This window comes from Esox lucius, chromosome 1, assembly GCF_011004845.1.
Source record: "Esox lucius isolate fEsoLuc1 chromosome 1, fEsoLuc1.pri, whole genome shotgun sequence".
Classification (NCBI taxonomy): domain Eukaryota; kingdom Metazoa; phylum Chordata; class Actinopteri; order Esociformes; family Esocidae; genus Esox; species Esox lucius.
This window is the reverse complement of record NC_047569.1, coordinates 11,312,208-11,333,555: the sequence shown is the minus strand read 5'-3', so window position 1 is coordinate 11,333,555 and position 21,348 is coordinate 11,312,208. Positions and strand designations below refer to the sequence as shown.

The 21,348-nt window shown below is 42.4% G+C and overlaps 1 protein-coding gene across 4 annotated transcripts in view; it reads right to left on the bottom strand.

The window, feature by feature from the left end:
• LOC105024072 (cytoplasmic dynein 2 heavy chain 1) overlaps window positions 1-21,016 on the bottom strand; it is a 127,037-nt gene extending 106,021 nt beyond the window's left edge. For all 4 annotated transcript variants that reach the window (XM_029119454.2, XM_029119460.2, XM_029119458.2 and 1 more), the window contains exons 1-32: window positions 20,859-21,016; window positions 20,148-20,364; window positions 19,801-19,971; window positions 19,069-19,207; window positions 18,868-18,986; window positions 18,636-18,780; window positions 14,867-15,099; window positions 14,433-14,567; window positions 14,235-14,348; window positions 14,025-14,136; window positions 13,803-13,927; window positions 13,556-13,731; window positions 12,447-12,642; window positions 12,263-12,358; window positions 11,891-12,154; window positions 10,609-10,748; window positions 10,108-10,336; window positions 9,278-9,405; window positions 9,076-9,191; window positions 8,013-8,140; window positions 7,210-7,359; window positions 6,912-7,117; window positions 6,671-6,826; window positions 6,341-6,455; window positions 5,720-6,049; window positions 5,568-5,636; window positions 4,697-4,851; window positions 3,770-3,902; window positions 3,485-3,602; window positions 3,289-3,401; window positions 3,100-3,213; window positions 2,740-2,890 (exon numbers count right to left, since the gene is read on the bottom strand). In XM_029119454.2, the coding sequence (XP_028975287.2) occupies window positions 2,740-2,890; window positions 3,100-3,213; window positions 3,289-3,401; window positions 3,485-3,602; window positions 3,770-3,902; window positions 4,697-4,851; window positions 5,568-5,636; window positions 5,720-6,049; window positions 6,341-6,455; window positions 6,671-6,826; window positions 6,912-7,117; window positions 7,210-7,359; window positions 8,013-8,140; window positions 9,076-9,191; window positions 9,278-9,405; window positions 10,108-10,336; window positions 10,609-10,748; window positions 11,891-12,154; window positions 12,263-12,358; window positions 12,447-12,642; window positions 13,556-13,731; window positions 13,803-13,927; window positions 14,025-14,136; window positions 14,235-14,348; window positions 14,433-14,567; window positions 14,867-15,099; window positions 18,636-18,780; window positions 18,868-18,986; window positions 19,069-19,207; window positions 19,801-19,971; window positions 20,148-20,330 (4,759 nt within the window). In that variant the 5' untranslated portion in view covers window positions 20,331-20,364; window positions 20,859-21,016. The remainder of the gene's footprint in view (window positions 1-2,739; window positions 2,891-3,099; window positions 3,214-3,288; window positions 3,402-3,484; window positions 3,603-3,769; window positions 3,903-4,696; window positions 4,852-5,567; window positions 5,637-5,719; window positions 6,050-6,340; window positions 6,456-6,670; window positions 6,827-6,911; window positions 7,118-7,209; window positions 7,360-8,012; window positions 8,141-9,075; window positions 9,192-9,277; window positions 9,406-10,107; window positions 10,337-10,608; window positions 10,749-11,890; window positions 12,155-12,262; window positions 12,359-12,446; window positions 12,643-13,555; window positions 13,732-13,802; window positions 13,928-14,024; window positions 14,137-14,234; window positions 14,349-14,432; window positions 14,568-14,866; window positions 15,100-18,635; window positions 18,781-18,867; window positions 18,987-19,068; window positions 19,208-19,800; window positions 19,972-20,147; window positions 20,365-20,858) is intronic.
• Window positions 21,017-21,348: the final 332 nt, after the last annotated feature.

The following is a 21,348-nucleotide window of genomic DNA, read 5'->3' as shown; positions in this document are numbered from 1 at the left end:
CGACTTAAGGAGCAGCAGTAATCGCAAACAAAAATTGTTTAATAGAAAAGCAATGACATTGAATGTTGTAAGTACACAAGAATGGTGAAATCACATCAGGAGAACAATGAGGTCTTAAAAACATGTATGTTTTGTCTTTGTATTTCATTGAGTGCCGTTATCATTTAATCACCTGCCAGAAACATTATACTGCTGTTGGGTTAGTGGTGTTTCTTTAGCGGACATGTAATCAGTTTATTCATGGAAAAAGTAAAATTTTGGTCTGATTCACTCAAATGATTTAATGAAACACCCACTGGATAGATTAAAATAATGATAATTATATATAACAATATATAAATATATAACTATAATCAACTTTTCTTTCAATAGCCTCCACTAAGTGGTATGCTCACACACAGACAAGGGCAATCTTTTTGCTTCTTCAAATAGTTGCTGGAAACATGAGTCACTTATGCAACTTGTTCATGTGTTATGTTTCGAAAATATGTTTGACGCTCCTGAACCTAACGGGGGAGAGGCATGGCCATAAATGCAAATTGGGAGGGGACAGAAATGGATCTGTTATGATCGCAAATCTGAACTTATAATAGATCTGCAAAAAAATAGCATAATTAAAATTATATATTTGGGCTTAAATATACATACATCAACCATCTACTGGAGAAGCCGCATGGTCCCGAATAGGTAACTTTTCAGATATTACTGCATGTGATTAATTAACTATACAGACCCTAAAAAGTATACACCCCCCTTGAGCCTTTTTGTGTGTAATTTTCTGGTTATACGTTGAACATTAGCTGTGCTATAGGGAACGTGGTCTGACAGGAACAGACAGTTGTGTAAGTACTGAGGAGCTGGAGTCCATTCAAAAAGTAGACAAACCCACACACTTTCCCCAGGCAACTTTCTAAATCTGATGCATTTTTGATTGCCATTAAGTGCCAGTCCAATTTATGTAAGCTGCCCATTGTCTCTGGGTCTGCTGAGGGAACAAAAGCCACCTTTGGGTATGCAGCAAGAATGTATATTGTGCTTTTGTCAGACCAAACTAAGGAAAGTGCTTTCTGGTGACTATAGAGCCTCCAAGTTTGCAGCAGATGTTGATGACAGGTCAACACACCAAGTAATGTAGACAATATATCTCAAAACAACTCACCCCCTTGGACTAATCCACATTTGATTGTGAAAACATGAAATCACAATGGATTTTATTCCTTTTTTTTTTTTACCAATGGTAAACACAAATATTTCTAAAATGTCAAATTGAAAATAAAATTTTCTAATTGTCTGGAATTACTAAAAACTATCAACAGAAAATAATTGAATGCATAAGTATTCACCCCATTAGCTATTATAAATCTGAATAAGCTTCAGTGCAACATATTGGACTTTAGAAGTAGTAGAAATAGTTGAATTGATCCCATCTGTGAGCAATGATGTTAATTCACATGACTTCAGGTTAAATACACCTGCTTCTGGGAGGTCCCAGAGTTGGGGAGTACACTTCCTAACAAAAACACATTGTGAAGACAAAGGAACATTCAAAGAAAAACATTTAGGCCTCAACACTAAGCCCAATGTTTGATGCAAGCATGGTGGTGGCAACATTATGCTGTGGGGATGGTTCCTTGCACCTGGGCCTGAGAAGCTTGTGAAGACTGAGGGCAAAATGGATACAGAGAAATGGTTGAAGAAAACTTTCTGAAGTCTGCAAGAGACCTGGGACATGGGTGAATATTACTCTTCCAGCAGGACATTGAGCCCAAACATACAGCAAAAGTCACACAGGAGTGGTTTAAAACCAAGAAGGTCAATGCCCATCAGTGGCCCAGTCAAAGGACCTCAATCCAATTGAGAAAATGCGGAAAGAGTGAAAGATTGTTGTTCACCAATGGTCCCCATCAAAACCGGCAGAGCTGGAGCAATTCTGCAAAGAAGACTGGGCTAAACAATAAGTAGTGCCGAGAGTATTAAATCAGGGCTGTAATTACTAACAAAATACTGTTTTGCAATTAATTTAGAACAATTTGCTAAATTTACTGTCCACTTTTACACTACAGACTTTGTGTCGAACAGTGGCAAAAACTCCTAATTAAACACATTTCAATTGATTTCATTTTGTAAAACAATAAATAGTAGAAAAGTCACAGTGGGTGAACTCTTTTGAGAGCCCCTGTAGTAAATGAACCGTTTCAGAAATCAATGTGACAAAACAATAAAAAGCCTCTAGAATAATTAGAGCCCACTCGCCACAGGGCCTAGTTGTTTTGCGAGGGCATTACAGGCCACTCAATCGCCCATGGCCAGCGATGTAGCTGGGAAATTCATGGCTTGGTCCTTGTTGATAATGCTGTATCAAAAACACCATTTCAGGTCCGGCAATGGCAAAGCCTCCCTCAGAATACTGAAAATATTGTTCCTTTGCCAGTGCTGTGAGTGGAGCTCTCTCAAAAGCATCTTCTTCAGTTAGAGCACGTTCTCCTTCCCAGGCCCCACTGGATGTGCTTTAAGTGGCTATTCATTATGGCCCAGCCATTAGATCAGACTGACAGTTATTACTGCAGCCTCTTTAGCCCGGGGAGTGGAGGGGGGGCATTACTGGGTATCTAACTGACACTGACTGGGTGAATAACACTGTAGATTCTGATCACAGAAACATTATTAACATCAGAGAGCTGAGCCTGAGGCGCACCAATGAGCCACTGTAACAACAAGCAAACACACACACACACACACCTGTGTTCCCACTCTCCTCAGAGCTGGTGTCTATGTTGGTGTAGTGCTCCAACTTGGCAGTGAGCTCCACCTCCAGCTGGTGCAGACTGCTGTTTCTCAGAGCACTCTCTACCTCCTCAGTGAACTGGATCTGCTCTGCCAGGCACAGGATCTACACAAGTAGACCCAGGAGTTAATTGGGAGTCAGTCAGGATTCATACAGGAGTTACACAGGAGGAAAGTCAAACAGCAGTCAATCCGGAGTCATACAGGAGTTTCACAGGAGGGAAGTCAAACAGGAGTTAATTAGGAGTCACACAGGGGTCGGAAAACAAATACAGCAGAGGTCGATAGATTAAAGAATCAGGAATCAGTCAGTACCTGAGAGGGGTAACGGGAAGGGTCCACCTCTCCTTTCCTCCCGGCTGACACACACTCATACAGAAGGTGCTTCAGAGTCTCCTTCATTTCTGCAGAAAGTTCCCCCAACCACACCTGAAACACATAGACATCAGGAGGTAATCATCTGTCAGGTGATTGAGGTAAACCCTGATTGAAGTGCCTCCGTACCTCAACGCTGTTAGAGATGCCAACAAGATTCCTGAGGGGGACCACCTCTCCCTCCAAGGAACGCATGGCCACGATATGTTGAAAGTCCCCATCAAAGTCCACACTGCTGATGCCTACCGACAACAAACACGAAACAGTCACTATACACACCTGTGGACTGCTTAATTAGTTATGTGAAGGTGAAGTGTGTTTGTACCAGCAAACAGCTTCTTCAAGTGTGACTGTATGACAGTGGGGTTTGTCGCCTGGCCCAGAATCTCCAGCAGGTCGTCATCTCCAATGAAGTAGAAGCGCGGGAATGCAGAACGTTTCTCCTACAGTGGACACAGAGAGACACACTTCACTTGTTTCATGTCTCCATATTTAGTAAGGACCACTACATTGAAGTTTGAACTGTTACTGATAAACATATCAACTGATTTATGGATTTACTGATTTGTTAATGTATTGATTACTCTTTAGCTGATTGTTTGCTAGCTACCTCTAGGAACTCATTGAGCGCTTTCTGGCAGCGCTGGAGCTGGTCCAGGATAGTGGTGAGGGAGTTTCTGATTCCAGCCCGAGAACTCAGAGACGTCACTCTGTTGTCTCTCTGTACATCAGCCATGATGGACCTGGTACACACATATAAACATAGAGCTTAAAAAACACAACATGCATGGACAACAGACACACAGACATGCATGTTTTTTGTTCTGCCATAGAATATCTTAAGCAAGCCACCAAAAAAACAATCTGCGACGCCTTATACGAAAAGTGACAAATAGCATTAAAGCCGCGCTCTACAAATAAAGCATTACAACATTAATCAGTAATTATGCAAACATTTTTGATAGAATACGGTAATATCCCCAGCAGAAAGCGGCAACACGTATCCTCTATGAAAAACTAAGGTAGCCAATGGGCTCTCAATAACCTCCTCAGGGACTTCAGCAGAATGATCTAGCTAGTCGTGATGGCCATTCCTATTCATTAAGGCATCTGTTGTGACTCCAGTTCAACTACAATATCAAGCTCATTCCTGCTGTCAGAACATGTTGTTGAAACAACAACAATAATAATAATAATTACAATAATACTTAATTAATAGGATAGCTATTTTTTAAACGCTAAAAGTGTGAGCTATGTTGGCTGTGCCCTGGTTCTTAGTTCCATGGGAAGCTGAATTTGCTTTGAAATTTCAAACATTTCTTTTGCACCTTAAATAAATCGTTTGAATTTCAAGAAATTGTCTTAAACATTATCAAGATACTGAGGGGCCTCTAAAATTCATATTCTCTGGGGTGACGGGCCAAAGTCGTCAATCCCCACTCCCCATGCCACGCCCCCTGAAACACTCTTGACCACACCCAACCACCCAAGCCCCATTTTTTCCAGAACAAAACTTCACAAAGTTATAAAAGCATACCTGAAGTCCTCGTCAACCCGTTTGAAGCGGGACTGTTCCCTGGGCAGGGCGCCCCGTCCAAATATGGGCTCCAGATAGACCCAGCGCCTCTGGATGGTATTCAGACTGACCAGATACTCATCCAGATCAGTTAGACGCACCTCCCACAGACTTACCTGGACACACAGACAGCATAACCTTATTAAAGGAAGTGAAGAAGAGAAGTGGGCGAGGTGTGTGGGAGGAAAGATCAGATCACAACCACAAAAGAAACATTTCAGAAGAATGACAAACTTTACACACACTAAATGGAGGGATTTTCAACTCAAGGTACATCCCCAGAAAAAAGGGATTCCCTTAGTATTCTATATTTTCTAGAAAGAGAAAAGGCTCTAATGCTGACCATTGGTTCAAGTGGCATTTCAAGTGCATTTTACTCAGAAATGGCTTCCATCTAGTCACTCTACCAGGCCTGATTGCAGAAGTGGTTGTTCTTCTGGCATGTTCCCCCATTTCTGTAGAGAAACTCTACAGCTCTGATCAAGTGGCAATTGGGTTCATGGTCACCTAGCCACCAATGCCCTTCTTGCAAAGTTACTTAGTTTGGCGGAATGGGAAAAGACTTGGTGGTTTGTGCTCTAGCAAGGTGCGATGTGGGACCTTATTTAGAAAGTCATGACCAATCAATGGAATTTGCCACAGGTGGACTCCAACGAAGTTCTAGAGCAGGGGTTTTCAAACCTCTCCTTGAGGAACCCCAGCCAGTCCGGGTATTTGAACCAATTATAAATTATAAAGTCTAAAAAAGCGGCCCTTTTCCAATGGCACTTTACACGATCTGTACTGCTTTCTGTGTTGTTTCTGTGCTTTCAGAGTCCCTCTAGAGACTAACCTTGTCCTGGAAGCCGCGGTAGTATGGAGAGTCCTTCAGAGACTGCAACAGGCAGCGGTTGTCACCAACCTGTACAGGACCAGAAGAGGTGAGAGGATGTGCTAGACTAGTCACATTGAATGTGTGAGTTAGTCTGCGATCTCATTCCGCACCTGGTTGACGATGTCCTTCCAGTCCTTGATGAGCGCTACTGTGTGTCCCGCACTATCTGTGTACTCGGTGAGGGTGAAGGCCGATCCAGCACCCCACAGGTCCAGCTCTCTGAGAGCCTCTCTGATGGTCACTTCTGCCTGAGCTCTGCTGTTTAGGTCTTTGAGCTCCAGAGCTCGGTCAATGATGGTGTCAGCCACACTGAGCAGGTCCCAGAAGGTCAGTCTCTCTAAGGTGGTGCCCTTAGGCAGTCCCAGAAGCCGGAATAGATCCAACCAGTGGTCCTGGGACAGTTGTTCCCCTTGCACATACTTCAATACTGGGACCACACTCTGCAAGCACCACACACACATGCACACACACACACACACACATTAAAGGAGAACAACTGTCACAAGATCATAATATTCTAAGGGCAAAGCTCAAACAAAAACAACTGTTGTCAATTTCAACAGGATAGAACTCAGTGTCACTTATTTTGTCCCCAAAAACAATGATCGATTTTTAATGTGGCACATTTCAGATGAAAGGTGATTTCAGTTAAATGATAACGTGACTTGAATTCCCCTTTACCGTCCTGATACAGCAAATGCATTGTCCTCCCACTTCCCACTCTGGCTCACCTTGTACTTGTCCACTTCTTTCTGCAGTTTGACAGACATGCTGGTGTGTTGATCCAGCTTCCTCAGTCTGTCCTGCCATGCAAACAGGAACTCCTCAAACATATAGGTCTTACTCCTGAAAAAAAACACAGAATTGTTGAATCAACCTTGATTTAGCCAGGTGACCAAATAATGTAAAACGCATCTAACCCAAAAATCTCCTTAAGAATGCTGGCATTCCATATTCCCAAACCACCTTTAAGACCTCTGGGATTCCATATTCCCATACCTTCCCTGGGACGTCTGGGATTCCCTATCTCCAAACCTCCCACGAGACACCAAATTCCTAACCTGAATGTGATCCAGTCCTCTTTGGCCTTCTCCTGGAAGCCCTCGTACCACTCCTCGTACAAAGACCACATCTGGCCGTACTCCTCAATGTCTCGGATGGTCTCCTCTGCCAGGGAAAAGTCTGGAGCCTCCAGCTCGAAGTGACCACAATCCTCACTGAGAAGAACGGACAGTTAGTTCAATAGAAACACCATACACAATGCTGTAGCATTAAAGGACCGCAGGTCTGTTTGTAACCTACAGCAGGCGTGTGCGTGTGGCCTCCAGCTCCTGGAACTCCTGTCTCTTGTCTCTGATGGTTTGGACACAGGCAAGCAGAGATGCCTGATCCCCCGTGTCTATGACCTCGTCTTTGGGCTTTAGCTGGTCCCAGCGAGCCCTGAACCTGTCCAGCTCCAGCCTGTATGCCTGGATACGACTCTCCGCATTACTACGCATCACTGCCACCTACAGGACACAGAAAGAAAAAGAGGGGGTTGTGTTTCAGTGTGTCTCTGTACATATGCATTTAAGTATTGTGTCTGTTCTTGTAGGCCCACCTGCTCTTTGATCATGAGCTGGTGGCTCTCCATCATGAGCTCCAGTTTGTCCCACTTGGCCCTGAGGGAGGACAGAGAGTCCAGACCTCCTCCTGCTACAGCCCTCAGCAGGCGGTTCTTCTCCTCTGCTGCCTGAAACTGGGGTAAGATCTAGACAAGGACCCATGAACATTACAGCAACCCTCAGACAACGTTACATAGCAGGTTACATAGCTGGATCGAACATCCCAAAAACATAACTTAAACACAGACCAAGTTACAGAACTAGGGTTGTATTTATAAAACATCACATTAAAGGGAAGGTTCATCCATCATTTGCACTACTTGTTTTTTTATATTAACTGATAAGCCATTTTACATTACAATGATATTCTAGATAATCTCTATCTCTGGATAATCTATGGATAATCTCTGGATAGTCTCTGCACAAATGTTATTTCGTTTTTCACTGTGCCATAATGTACTGTATGACCTCACAGGGCTCCGGTTACAATATTGCAACAATTATGCTATTTACAACAACAAAATGCAAATATGGATTTAAGGTACTTGTTTTCTTCAAAGATCATCCAGAATGGGATTTTGGTGCAATACGTCTTGCTTTAGAGCGTGTGATAACATTAGACACATTTTCGTAATGCCTTTCTAGTCTTTGGCAAGTGTTTACAAATTGGAGAGATATAAATTGGACAGATATAGTGATTGTGCAAATAAAGATACACAGGACACACATGGGTAAACTCCCTCTTTAAAATCATAGTCCATTTAAAGAGACACTTAGTCCCTGAGAATGACTTGCTTACTTCAGGTTTGCGGGCTTGTATCTGGCTATGTCTGGCATTGGCCGCGCCTATCTCATCAATACTCTCCGGACGAGACATCAACGTTTCCATAGCCTCAGTCACAAAACTGTCAATGTCCTGGGTATGGCCTGGAAGGGGGAAAGAAGCAGAGAAATGAAGAGTTAGAGGAAAATAAAGACAATTAAACAAGTGAAATAACAAGAAGGGAAGTGAAAGAAGAAGAAAGAGAGAAGATGTGTGAAAGTTGCTCTTTCATATAGAAACTAAACTGGAGTATATAGGTTGAAGTCCCCAGATAGCTCATTGTAAGCAATTATACATGGATAGTAATGTATTTAACTTTTATAGTTCCTTTTATTACAGATCTAGCTTCAGTCTGACGATTCCTGGAGTCACTACCCACAACCCACCCTGTCCTTGTCCCACCGGTTTCACATATGGACTGGATTTGGCCTAAAGACTCTGGATTCAGCCCACCTGTATTTAATGACCCACTGGTCATCTGAACACACACATACACCGATATAGCCAAACACACTAATGTACTCTTAGAGGTCTGGCCCCTCTCTTGGCATCTTCCTAGGTCCTGACCCTACTAGGGTGTTATACTTAGTCACAGTGCATCCATTTCTGTTTTTGTTTGCTCTTTGGGGATTTAAGGTTGTGTATTTGTATTGACACTTTGTGACAGCTGCTGATCTAAAAAGGTCTTTATAAAAAAAAAATCTGACTTGGTTGAAAACACATCTCAAATAGTTATAAAGTGAAAAACAACAAAAAACAATTCAGATTAAAAGAACAAACACATCCTCAATCATAACGATAAGAAGGTAGGTGGTCAAGAGACTAAAGATTGAGATAGTTCATGGCTTTAGTTAGGTCAAATGGGAAAACTGGTAGTATCAGGCAGCACAGAGTCTTCACGATTACCAGCCGTCCACGTCGTCTGTGGCTCTAAGAGCTCTCTGCCAAAGTAACTTATTCACATCAATGAGAGATTTGGCTGAGATTTGCATGCAGTACATTTAAGATTTTGTATTTCAAATTAGAAACCTGGCAATACCTTGTATGGACTTCCTGAGTGACATCAGGAGAACATCAAACAATCTCTGGATGAGGTCATCAATCGTTGCCTTCACTGGCTCACAGTTCACAGAGATGCAGTCCACCTTTTCCAGACTGACAAAGACAAAACAATTAAATCACCATACAGCTATTCACTGGTCTGATCAACGGAAGATGTGCCCAGTCAGGAGGCTGTGTACCTGGGCAGTCGTTCTGACTCTTTCCCCCGGGCCTTTATGGCCTTTAAGTTCTTCTCCCAATCCTGGACAGATGACAGGTGCTTCTCCACCAACACCTCCATGTCCACCTGGCCCAACACCACCCACTCCTACCAAGATAACACACACATAGCTTTGAAAAGATCAAATCTCCTAGAAAAGGAGAACAGACTTTATTGAGCACAGACAAATTTCAGACATGATTTACTCAGATGTAGCGGAGGTGGAAATTGGGTGGCCTTTCATTTGGTTAAACAATCGATTTGAGGGACTAGAACTCCCCTTCAAATAAAGCCAGTCTGTTAGTTTGGGTCTAATCTAAACCTGCAGTACAAGTACTGTATGTCTACATGAACAAAGACTGGTTGAAATTGTGTTATTGTCTAGGTAATCCTCTAATCCAAACTAATGTCTCTATCACAATCCATTCATGGGGTACATGAATTACATGAAGTACAATTTCATCACCAAAGTTCTCACTCTTCATGGAAAAATTAAGTTTCAGTTCTGGATTTGATAGAACCTGAATTGACAGAAACTTTGGTGTTTCACAGGGTCGCACCAATAAGAAAACTTGTTCCCAATACCGACATTTATATAGAATAATTAGCAGATGTTGCTAATACCAATATTTTGTTATTTCTGTACCTGTGTACCCTAGCATGAATTAAATAAAAATATTACTTTTTATAACTAATAGTGATATAATTTGTTGTGTATAATGCCCAGCCCTACTATACAGGCACCAATTGATTCCTATATGTGACTTCTGTATAAGACAAAGCAAAATTGTGTAACATTAGGTAAAACACCTTAAACTTATCCTGAACCCCCAGCAGCCGACTGAAAAGGTCCTCTGCCTTGCCGAAGATGGTAAGGAAGCCTGAAGCATTCCTGTCAATCATGACGCTGAAGATGAGCTCCTCCCCCAGGGCACTGACTCCTTTAAACTGGTTGGGGATAGAGATGAACCTCTTCATCTCCCTGAAGTATTTGGCCCTCACCTCCTCAAATGGGGGACGGAACTGCAGACGACCCTGCCTATAGACAGAGAGGAGAACCCAGCTAAGCAAGTGTAACCTTGTTTCTTCTATTTTATTTAGGTTAATACCAGTGGCATGCATTCATGGAAGCCAAGGGAAGCCAGGCTAATGACAGCTTGTAGAGTGTGGATTTTTCTTTCTTCCAGGCAGGGCTTTTCTGGTTTCTGGTTAATTAACCCACACACAGCCACTGGTTAATACATTGTATGAGGGAAAGACAAACAGGGAAAGACACATAGACAGACTGATGAAAGTAAGCAGTCCACTGACTTGAAGGTCAGGTCAATGTGTATTTCTGGCAGGTTCTTGTTGAGGGCCTCCAGGCCCGTCTGGTACTGGTGTTCTAAAGCCTTGTACAGCTGGTGGTTCCAGTGCTGCCTCCAGGCCTTCATGTCCCCCAAACTGAAGCCCTATGCCACATAACAAACAACACACACTTGACATGATACAGTGCTTTCTAACCAAATATACTCATCTTAAGCATCTTACTGAAACCTCATATCAAGCAAGACAGATTTGTATCATCAGTGATGTAAAGCCCATTTTTTCGCTACATTTAGTGGAGTTGCGCTTGAAATTACTATACTATACTTTCTTCTTTAAATCATATTGATGCATTCTAACTGAGTGTATCCAGTATCCAGCTTCAACAAAATAATGTGACTTCTATACTTGCTAATAAATGGCTAGCTACCTTTTAGCTAGCTTTCAACTGCTAGCACCTGGTTGGTGTGAGCAGCTATCAGGTCAGAATTGCATTTGCAAACAATGCAAAGAGAATAATTACTACAGAGTTTATGATGCAAATAACTATTTGAAAAAAGTGTTAACAGCTAGCTAATGTTACTTTAGGTACAGTGTGACAGCAGCTTGATCACTGAATTTCAGCTATGCAGTCACAACAGAATTTTTTTTTCTAGGCTTTATCAAACTGCAATCTTTTTTTTTACTTCAATATGTATTGCTATCAGTACTCATTAGCAGCAAATGTTTTGTCCTTTTTAGTTCCATTGCACAGGACACCCACATCCTGTGCAACTACACCCACACACATGTACCATGTACTGAACTGGCATTTGAGAAGCTTTGCTTTGTAGCTTGAAATAGTGGATGTAGCGGTGGAAGTCAGTGTTCAAGATGTAAAAGGGATTCATTTAGCAAATTCAAGTTAGAGATGCATTACAGAATGTTTGTGAACATAAAATACATGTTTTAAACCTTCCACTTTGGGCTGCATGTGCAATGTTGTTTATACTGTATAGGCATAATTGAAGCATCAAATTCCATGTTTGAAATCGAGTGGTTTGGATTATGTGGCACCTATTTTGGCAGTGGCCAAGTCTCTGAAGAAAGCCTCTTTAAAAGATTGAACACAGATCAGGCATCAATTCAGTTAAAGGTAGAATACATGAGCACATAAAAATACTAAATTTTAAGCAATTTAACACAGCACTAAAATTCTCTTGGTGTTTGAGCTGTAGCCCGAGAAATGTTATTAAAATGTTTTAACGTTGATCGCAAAACCGCCTACTCCCTATCATTCTGTGCTTACCTGTGCCTCCAGAGTAGCAAACCCTGTGCGTAACTCCTGCAGTCCATCCTTCCAGCGCTGCTGCTGTCTCAGCAGGTCCACGCTCATCAAGTTCACCACCTTCTCAGTGAAGTCCGTGTGCCACCGCCTCAGTTTACGGTTCTCGGTGGAGAGTCTTTCTGCGACCGATTGTAATCTTCCGATGTACACCTCGAGCTCTTTAGGATTATCCCAGGTGATCTGCACCTTCCCGCCAGACTCTTTGGACTGGGAGCGCGGGTTCTGCTACAGTGGGGAAGTGGACATTGTCAGAACATTCCAAATGGTAAGACAACTAAGAATAAAGATAGACTGATGTGTTATGTCCACCCCAGTGTACGTATATGGAAGTACCTTGATGACCTGCTCGAAGGCCAGGGCGTAGTTAAGCATCATGGGTCTCTGAGAAGGGATCATCTGCTGGTCGATGGTGTTGTAGAAATGGGCCACCTGACACACACACAGGGTCACAGCTCAACATAAAGAGTGTGTGTGTGTGTGTGTGCGTGCGTGCGTGAATGCGTGTGCTAGCCCTTGCCTGTTTGAGGATAATGGCCTGTCTGTAGAACTTGTCGGCGGTGTTGGCAGCCTGCTGGATTCTGGCAGGGATGGGGAAGCCCAGGGCTGACAGCTGCCTGACCTCCCTCAACAGCATCACCAGACGGTCGGAGTACTGGATCTTCAGCTTCCCATCGATGTGGTCCAGTTCCATCACACGGTTACTAGCCTGAAGACTGGATGGAGAGATTTTATTATACATTATCAACAGTAAATTGAGCCACGACAATAGAAATGCCATTAGGGCAAAAACAAAGTAAGGTATGACACTGAATCTCCTCTTTGCCACACATGGCATAATTATCCTACCTTTAGTCTATTGTTTGGATGTGTTTTCGGCAATATGTAAAGTTCAATGTTTGAGTATGTTGCTTGTATTGATGTCAACGCATATGTTCATGTCTGTGTACTCACTGTATGTGAGTGACTACCACCACTGATAGTTAGCTCTGTAACCAGTTGGGATAAACAGGAGTGGAAGTCAACTTCTCAATGTTCCACAGTGATGACACTGTGATATCTTAACCAGACATAATGTACATGTTAGTGTTCTACTGTTAGATTGTTCAATGGTTCCTTAGACTGAAAGAAAACTATATGGGCCAACAGAAACCACGATGCATGAATTCGTTTTATTTAAACCTCTATTCAAATAATTAGCAAAACTTTAGCTAGAAAGAATCTATGGAAGTATACAAACTGTGTATTAAGCATGAAAAAAAAATCGGAACACTAACCCCTAACCCCTCAAGCCAGCTACCTACTGGATTTGGTGTTACTTAAAAGTGATTTGGCCCTTAAAAAACAATATTTTTTTGATGTCATCTTACCGGGTTAAAATTTGCAGATGTTTACATTGGCTGTTTAAAGAAAATGGGTTATAGTTTTTATACGTGAAACTGGAAAAGGTAAATTCTCCTAGTAAGTAACCACAGTATATGCTTATTAAAATATGGAATTACAGATTTGACTAATGTCTGTTGAGTTCAATAATAGTGGTAAAATGTGCGCCAACGACAGCATCTTTTCTTCTATAGATTAATGAATGGATGGGGATAGGGAGAAATTGCTTAATGGTCCTCAACTGACCTGATGCCTGACTTTGGGTCAGAGAGGCTAGAGAGTATGTCTCTGGACCAGTCGTCAAATTGTTCCTGTTCGTAAGCCTGAAGAACCTCGAGCAGGTCGTCACAGAACCGCAAGAATGAGTGAAATCCTGTCAAGTCTGACAGAAGAACCTCTGATATCTTAATAGAGTCCTCCACCTAAAAAGCAGACAGTAAGTCAACACCCATGCTCTCTTAAACACAAGCAAAAAGAGAAACAGAATACACACCTTATGAAGCAGCTGGCGGACCCACACAATGTTGTTGACAACCTCCGGAAGGTTCCGGCCAGCCAGGGGGCCAGACTTCTCCCCGGGCGTTCCATGGCAACGACCCTCATAGTCCGTCTTTAGACCTGTGGGGTCAAAGATTCATTCTGGATTAGGACATGAGGGGTCACATTACTAACAACATAACGATTGCACTCTCAGTGGAGTTTTAAACTACATTACCCTTGACATACTCCAGCAACCTGGCCAGCAGGGTCTCTCTCTCGGACTGCAACTCCTTCCTGACGGTGGCTCGTTTTATCAGCTCCTTGTGCTTCTGAAATACCTGCAGGAGCTGGATACATCCAAGTTAATGACGAGGTCATGATTTACAGAATTATTAAATCAGGGTGCAAGCAATTAGAACTGATACATTCAAAGTGACATTCTCACCTGCTGTGGGTTGTCCTGTACATCTGCAATGTACGCCTTCAGTCTGCATGCAACCTCCTGCTCTGCTGGGCCGATAGCTCGCTCAAACTGGGCTACTGCTGCCCTCCACAGAGGCTAAAGCAGAGAGAGACACATCACACCCAGGTCAGATATTTAACTGAATTCTTCATCTCCCTCTCTCTCCCCCCTCCTCCGTACCTCAGTGTAGGGGTTGTAATGTAGAGGGTTTAGGCCAGAGAAAGGTTCGAAGATGCTAGCCGAGGCCAGAGCCTGCTGGTTCCCTCCCGGCAGCAGACGAAGCAGCTTCTCGTGGACCGTACGGATTGTGATCACCTTAGAAAGACATGGAACTCAAATAAGAGTCACATATATTCATGTAACACGCAAAGACATCTATCAGGAACCAGAATATAGAATTTCAAATTCCCCTTAACTTAAAAGGGAAGTGTCGTGACTTAAAGACAGACTGCAATAAAAAACTAGATTTAGAGTGATAATTAAAAAAAGTCCAAGCACAAACTGATTAGGAGCTTTACTTAATATCTATATATGGATATATGCAGCTATACAACACTTCCTGAAATGCAATCGGGATAATTATGTCAACAACAGAGACAGCTGGTGTATCTGACCTCATCCAGTCTCTGAGCCAGGCTGTGCAGGGCCTGGGGGCGGTGCACGTCTCCCTTCCAAGAGTAAGGGGTGTATCTCTTCCACACCTGTCCACTCAGGTGCTCACAGGCCGACACCCACTGTTCACAGATGATCACACCCACTCTCAGACTCTCTCTCACAGAGAGGAATGGGTCCTCAAAGAGTTTCACACCACTCAGCTTCTTCTGCAAGTACCTGCCCAGTGCATCGCCTAAGACAGTCAGAAACACAAGCCACTGTGGGATAAACTATAGCACAATATCGGAGGGGTGGGGTGGGGGGGTGAACATCTTAAAGCATCACATCAGCTGAAATCCACTATTTTAACTTAATAGACCATGGCTAGATTTTATCCATGATGTTTGACTTTTTAATTCAGACTTGAGGTGACAAATCAGAAACTCTCACTTTCTCTGAAAACATGCAGTCTTTTCTTTATGTCTATATTATATTCTGCCTATATTCAGAAGGACCTGGCTGGAATCCAATCCAACAGTGCTATGTACAGTGGGGAGAACAAGTATTTGATTCACTGCCGATTTTGCAGGTTTTCCCACTTACAAAGCATGTAGAAGTCTGTCATTTTTATCATAGGTACTCCTCAACTGTGAGTGACAGAATCTAAAATAAAAAATCCAGAAAATCACATTGTATGATTTGTAGGTAATAAATTAGCATTTTATTGCATGACAGAAGTATTTGATACATCAGAAAAGTAGAACTTAATATTTGGTACAGAAACCTTTGTTTGCAATAACAGAGATCATATGTTTCCTGTAGTTCTTGACCAGGTTTGCACACACTGCAGCAGGGATTTTGGCCCACTCCTCCATACAGACCTTCTCCAGATCCTTCAGGTTTCGGGCCTGTCGCTGGGCAATACAGACTTTCAGCTCCCTCCAAAGATTTTCTATTGGGTTCAGGTCTGGAGACTGGCCACTCCAGGACCTTGAGATGCTTCTTACAGAGCCACTCCTTAGTTGCCCTGGCTGTGTGTTTCGGGTCGTTGTCATGCTGGAAGACCCAGCCACGACCCATCTTCAATGCTCTTACTGAGGGAAGGAGGTTGTTGGCCAAGATCTCACGATACATGGCCCAATCCATCCACCCCTCAATACAGTGCAGTCGTCCTGTCCCCTTTGCAGAAAAGCATCCCCAAAGAATAATGTTTCCACCTCCAAGCTTCACAGATCGGATGGTGTTCTTGGGGTTGTACTCATCCGTCTTCTTCCTCCAAACACGGCGAGTGGATTTTAGACCAAAAAGCTCTATTTTTGTCTCATCAGACCACATGACCTTCTCCCATTCCTCCTCTGGATCATCCAGATGGTCATTGGCAAACTTCAGACGGGCCTGGAAGTGCGCTGGCTTGAGCAGGGGGACCTTGTGTGCGCTGCAGGATTTTAATCCATGACGGCATAGTGTGTTACTGACGGTTTTCTTTGAGACTGTGGTCCCAGCTCTCTTCAGGTCATTGACCAGGTCCTGCCGTGTAGTTCTGGGCTGATCCCTCACCTTCCTCATGATCATTGATACCCCACGAGGTGAGATCTTGCATGGAGCCCCAGACTGAGGGAGATTGATCGTCATCTCACCAAGCTGCTTGCCTATTGTCATGTAGCCCATCCCAGCCTTGTGCAGGTCTACAATTTTATCCCTGATGTCCTTACACAGCTCTCTGGTCTTGGTCATAGGCTCTGTGCACAAGCGTATGGACGAACATCCGCTTTAGCCAGATGTCGGCATATAATTCTCCGGTTTACTTAAGGTGATCACCCGCATTGCCCAAAATTTAGTAGATGTCTCCAAGACCTGCCTAAAATAAGCATTAGTGATGTCCATCGAATTGTTGATGCCTGGTCCCCTGCTCCAACAAGCAAGCGGAACAAGGGATTCAAACTCTACGTATCGAGTTATCTGCACAACTACGAGGGTAAGTAGTTTACTGTGGTGTGCCTGCCGGCTATCGGCTAAGCTAGTTAGCGACATGTTCCTTTTAAGTGTAGTATTAGGCAGGACAATAGAACGCATAAAAATTCATCCTAGCCTCAAAAACGGCAAAAGAACGCTGGCTGAGCTGGAACGCTAGCATGTCTCCATAGCAAGTGAATTGAAACGAACCTTCGTTCAGCCTCTTCTAACCTGAATGAAGCTTAAAATTCCATAGCCTCAAAATAGCACCAAAACAGGTCTCCTCTTTTATTTTCCTACTGTAACCTCATTTCACAACAAAACTGAAAAATAACAACTGGCATAGGAAGTAAACATCTGGTCCTATATGATATTAATTGCGCTTAAACCTGCGTTACGTGGAAGAATAAAAAAAATGATTGTACCTTGAAAATGAAATGAGTCACGTACATTATATTTCTTTTTTTTTTTCGTACAACAGCATCACTCATCTTGTGAGTTTAGGTGTTTACTAATGCAGATGAGTATTAGTAAGTGAACCGGAAACTGCAACACCGACTTCTAGACAAAAGCGGAAGTTCGTCACTACACTGTTGTGGAGAGGTTGGAGTCTGTTTGATTGAGTGTGTGGACAGGTGTCTTTTAAACAGGTAACGAGTTCAAACAGGTGCAGTTAATACAGGTAAAAAGCTGAGAACAGGAGGGCTTCTTAAAGAAAAACTAACAGGTCTGTGAGAGCCGGAATTCTTACTGGTTGGTAGGTGATCAAATACTTACGTCATGCAATAAAATGCAAATTAATTATTTTTAAAAAATCATACAATGTGATTTTCTGAATTTTTGTTTTAGATTACAGACCTCTACATCCTTTGTAAGTAGGAAAACCTGCAAAATCGGCAATGTATCAAATACTTGTTCTCCCCACTGTAGCTACATCAAAAAAACATTTCCTGATGCCTATGCTTAGTTCATAACCGAATGGGTGGGAATTCCCCATGTATTACTGGGAAAAATCCACTAGAACAGTCTTTAATTAAACATGAAACTCATCTGTTGCTCACTCCCACTTCTCTAAAATGGTGACCTGTTGATGACACCTAAGGTAATTACTTCTGTAACAGTATTTTGGCATTATGTGTACAATACAACAATAAAACATTAATTATAACATGTACACATGAACAAATCCCCCCCCCCCAATGTTTTTTGTTATTTATTTATTTATTTGTAAGGAATACTATAATTTCCCATTTATAAACCGCAGCTTATACATTCATTTTGAAAACATTTTCAACCACCGAGGTTAATACATGAGTTGACATCTTTAAAACCGTTTCCACTGGTGAGATTTTAAACAGATGATTGCTTGATGGCATAGATGTCTCAGAATCTCATGTAGCAAAAAAAATGAAGAGACCACTGCACCTATTTCTTAATTTGAACAGAAGGTTTCAAATTAAGAGACCATTGCAAATTGAACGCTTCTGTTCCTCACTCAAAATTTTCCTTTTCAAATTTTTTGGAAAGGAAAAAAAAAGGTGCAGTGCTCTCTTAATTTTTTCCGGAGCTGTATATATCGGTGAGGTTGTATACACACAAAGCTGTACAATCAATGGTGCGGTTTACACAAGGTGCAGGTTATAAATGGAGAATTACAGTAATTGTTTTGTTGAATGGCTCATACCTATAAAACTGAATTAAAGTTCCCACCCCCAATTTCAGCATTATAGCAACCTAAGTCAGTCATCGGAGGTGGAACCGAAAAACAAAGCCTGTTCTAGGTCAGAATAATCTACAGAATAAGGGCAGGATAGTTGTTCTGTATGTGCGTCATACCGATGACATCCATCAGTCTAAGCATGCGTGTTTCAGAGTAGGGATCATGGTCATTCTGCCTCCAAATGTCATCCAGAGTGTCCCTGCTCAGCTCCACCAGCTCCACAGCATCAGAAAGACACACACCATCCAGGCCAATGTACTCCTGATACACACAAAGGGCAGAGAGAGTCAACACACACAATCCCACTCAAGACACATACACCAGGAGATCACCACTATACACACATACTTTCTTGATGGGCTTGAAGAGCTCTGAGAAGTGTGCGGCCCTCTCTCTCACAGTGCTATTCTCCCCGGTCTCAGAGAGATCAGTCCAGTACTGGAACTCATCCATCGGGGTCAGGATACCTGCAAATGGAACAAAGGGGTTTTCATCTGTCCACTGTACCTACATCAAGGAGCAACACGTCTGGTCATTGTGGGCACCCACCCAGGACATTGTCCTCTCTCTGACTCCTCTTGCCGGTATGGTCTGTTCCAGCCATGCGGACCACAGAGCCCAGGCCCTGCTCCAGCTCACTCAGCAGGCCTGCAAGCTTAGGGTCAAATGCGGAGCTCCAATGCTCATCCTTGAGGTTGAGAACAGACAAATCAATACACAAACCTAAAACCAACCTCCGGGGAATGACAGAGGCCTCTTTGTTAAATAGGTTTTAACACTGACGATACACACTCAGTGGCCACTTAATTAGGCACACCTGCTTGGTAATGTAAAAAGCCAAACAGAAATGCAAAAGAATGAAAAGGATGTGCCTGCAAATCCATATAAAGAATGCAGTCGTGGTCATGAGGTTAGAATAGGGAGGATGCATGATCTAAGTGACTTTGGCTGTGGTATTAATTTCTTTGGGTAGGAAAACGCTGTTATTAGTGAGAAAGGTCAGAGAATGGCCAGACTTGTTCAAGCTGACAGAAAGGCCACAAACATTTAAATAACCATGCTTTAAACTGTTGGCAGCATGGCCATGTGTGGTCAAAAGACCTGCAGGTACTGCATGGATCTATGGAGTAGGCATGGACAAAAACCCCAAAAAGTGTTGGTTGAATCTATACTGTTCAGAACTCCGACTGTTCTGGAGGCAAAAGTTGTAATCCTAGATACAGTAGGTGTACCTAATAAATATAAAGTAGCCACTGAGTGTGTGTGTTCATTATGACCCACCTTTAGCAGCATAGGAGCAAACACCTGTCGCACCGCCTGATAGAGGGTATTGATGGGAGACTCCAGCATGGAGGACACCAGGACATTCTGGTGCAGATTCTCTTCTGTAATCACTGTGGGACGCAGCTTAAAGAAAACTAGAACCTTCTCACTGCTGTCCCCGGCCTCAATCTGAGCACAGTAATAGAGAAAAACAGAAAATTATGATGTTTTGAAATGATACATACGATTTCCTGATTAGCAGGAAAACATATGATCTCTTCTCGTTAGATGTGAAAAAAGAAAGCAGTATATTTATGTGTGTGTGTTCAATTATATCTCATAATTTGATTAATGACCCAGTTCACCTTGTTTGACAAGCAAAGGTCATTCCCATGTTTGTTGACAGCAAGCACGAATTCGTTGCCATCATCTAAAAAATTGTTTAGTTCATCACATCGATCCAGGGATGATGACGGCTTCAGACCGAAGTAGTTCCCACCCGTGGTAAGGATGAACTGTTTGCGGGAGTCAATTTTGCTGTGTGACATCTCGCACTTATTTTTTGTGCATGTTTTCAGATTCCTAGGAAAAGAGGCAGTAAATGTCACTCTACTATCAAAGTTAGTAATAACATGCCACACGCGTCCGTGAGATACCGCCAACTACACCACTTGTTGAAGGGCTACCGTGCGATGGCTACAGGGCAGTGGTCTCGTTAACTGTACTGTAGCTCTATATATATATATTTTTTTTTGGGATTATAATAACTCCCATGTTATTATAATCCCATATATGTGGATGCATGCTTGTGAAGTCTTTTACCTATGCTGAGTGCTTGAACGTATTCACTCGCATAAAGAGCTTAAACTATAATGCACTATTATAGTTTAATAATAGTGCATTATAGCTAGGTGCTACAGCCAAGTTGTTGCTAGCTAGTCTGTAGCGTGAGTTTCCATTGACATATGTAAGCGTAAGCAGCCAGTAGTGCCAACTAGCTAGCGCATAACGTTAGCTAGCTACTGACTGTAGCAGTTAAAACAAACGTTAGCAAGCAGCTTAGATATCGTACTTACAGGATGAACTGACGATACGACCAAAGGTGGAGACCAAATAACTAAATCATATACACAACTTGTCCTTTATCAAAAAAAACTAACAGATTTTGTATAAGTACTGTAATTAAAGCTGAGTGAGTGCTGCATAATCTGCAGCGGATACCTTGTTCTTGCAGTTGCGCTGAAGCTGGCGTAGTTACCATTGAAACTACGTTATCTACGTAGCTAGCTTTCCCATTACTGCTGTTTTTACTGGCTGGCTACGGTAAAAAAAAACTTCAGGATTAGTAGCGTCATGCTGGCAACATTAGAGATTCCGTAGCAGCAATAAGACTTCCGTTTTTCGGATTTTGCATTCAAAATAAATATTAATAATATGTAATTAACCTATTCATTTTAGTGTATATTGTAAATATATAGATACTAAAAGGAATATCTACATATATAAAAAATAAACTAAAGAAAAATGCGATTTAAATAGTACTTCACAAAGGATGAATAATATTCT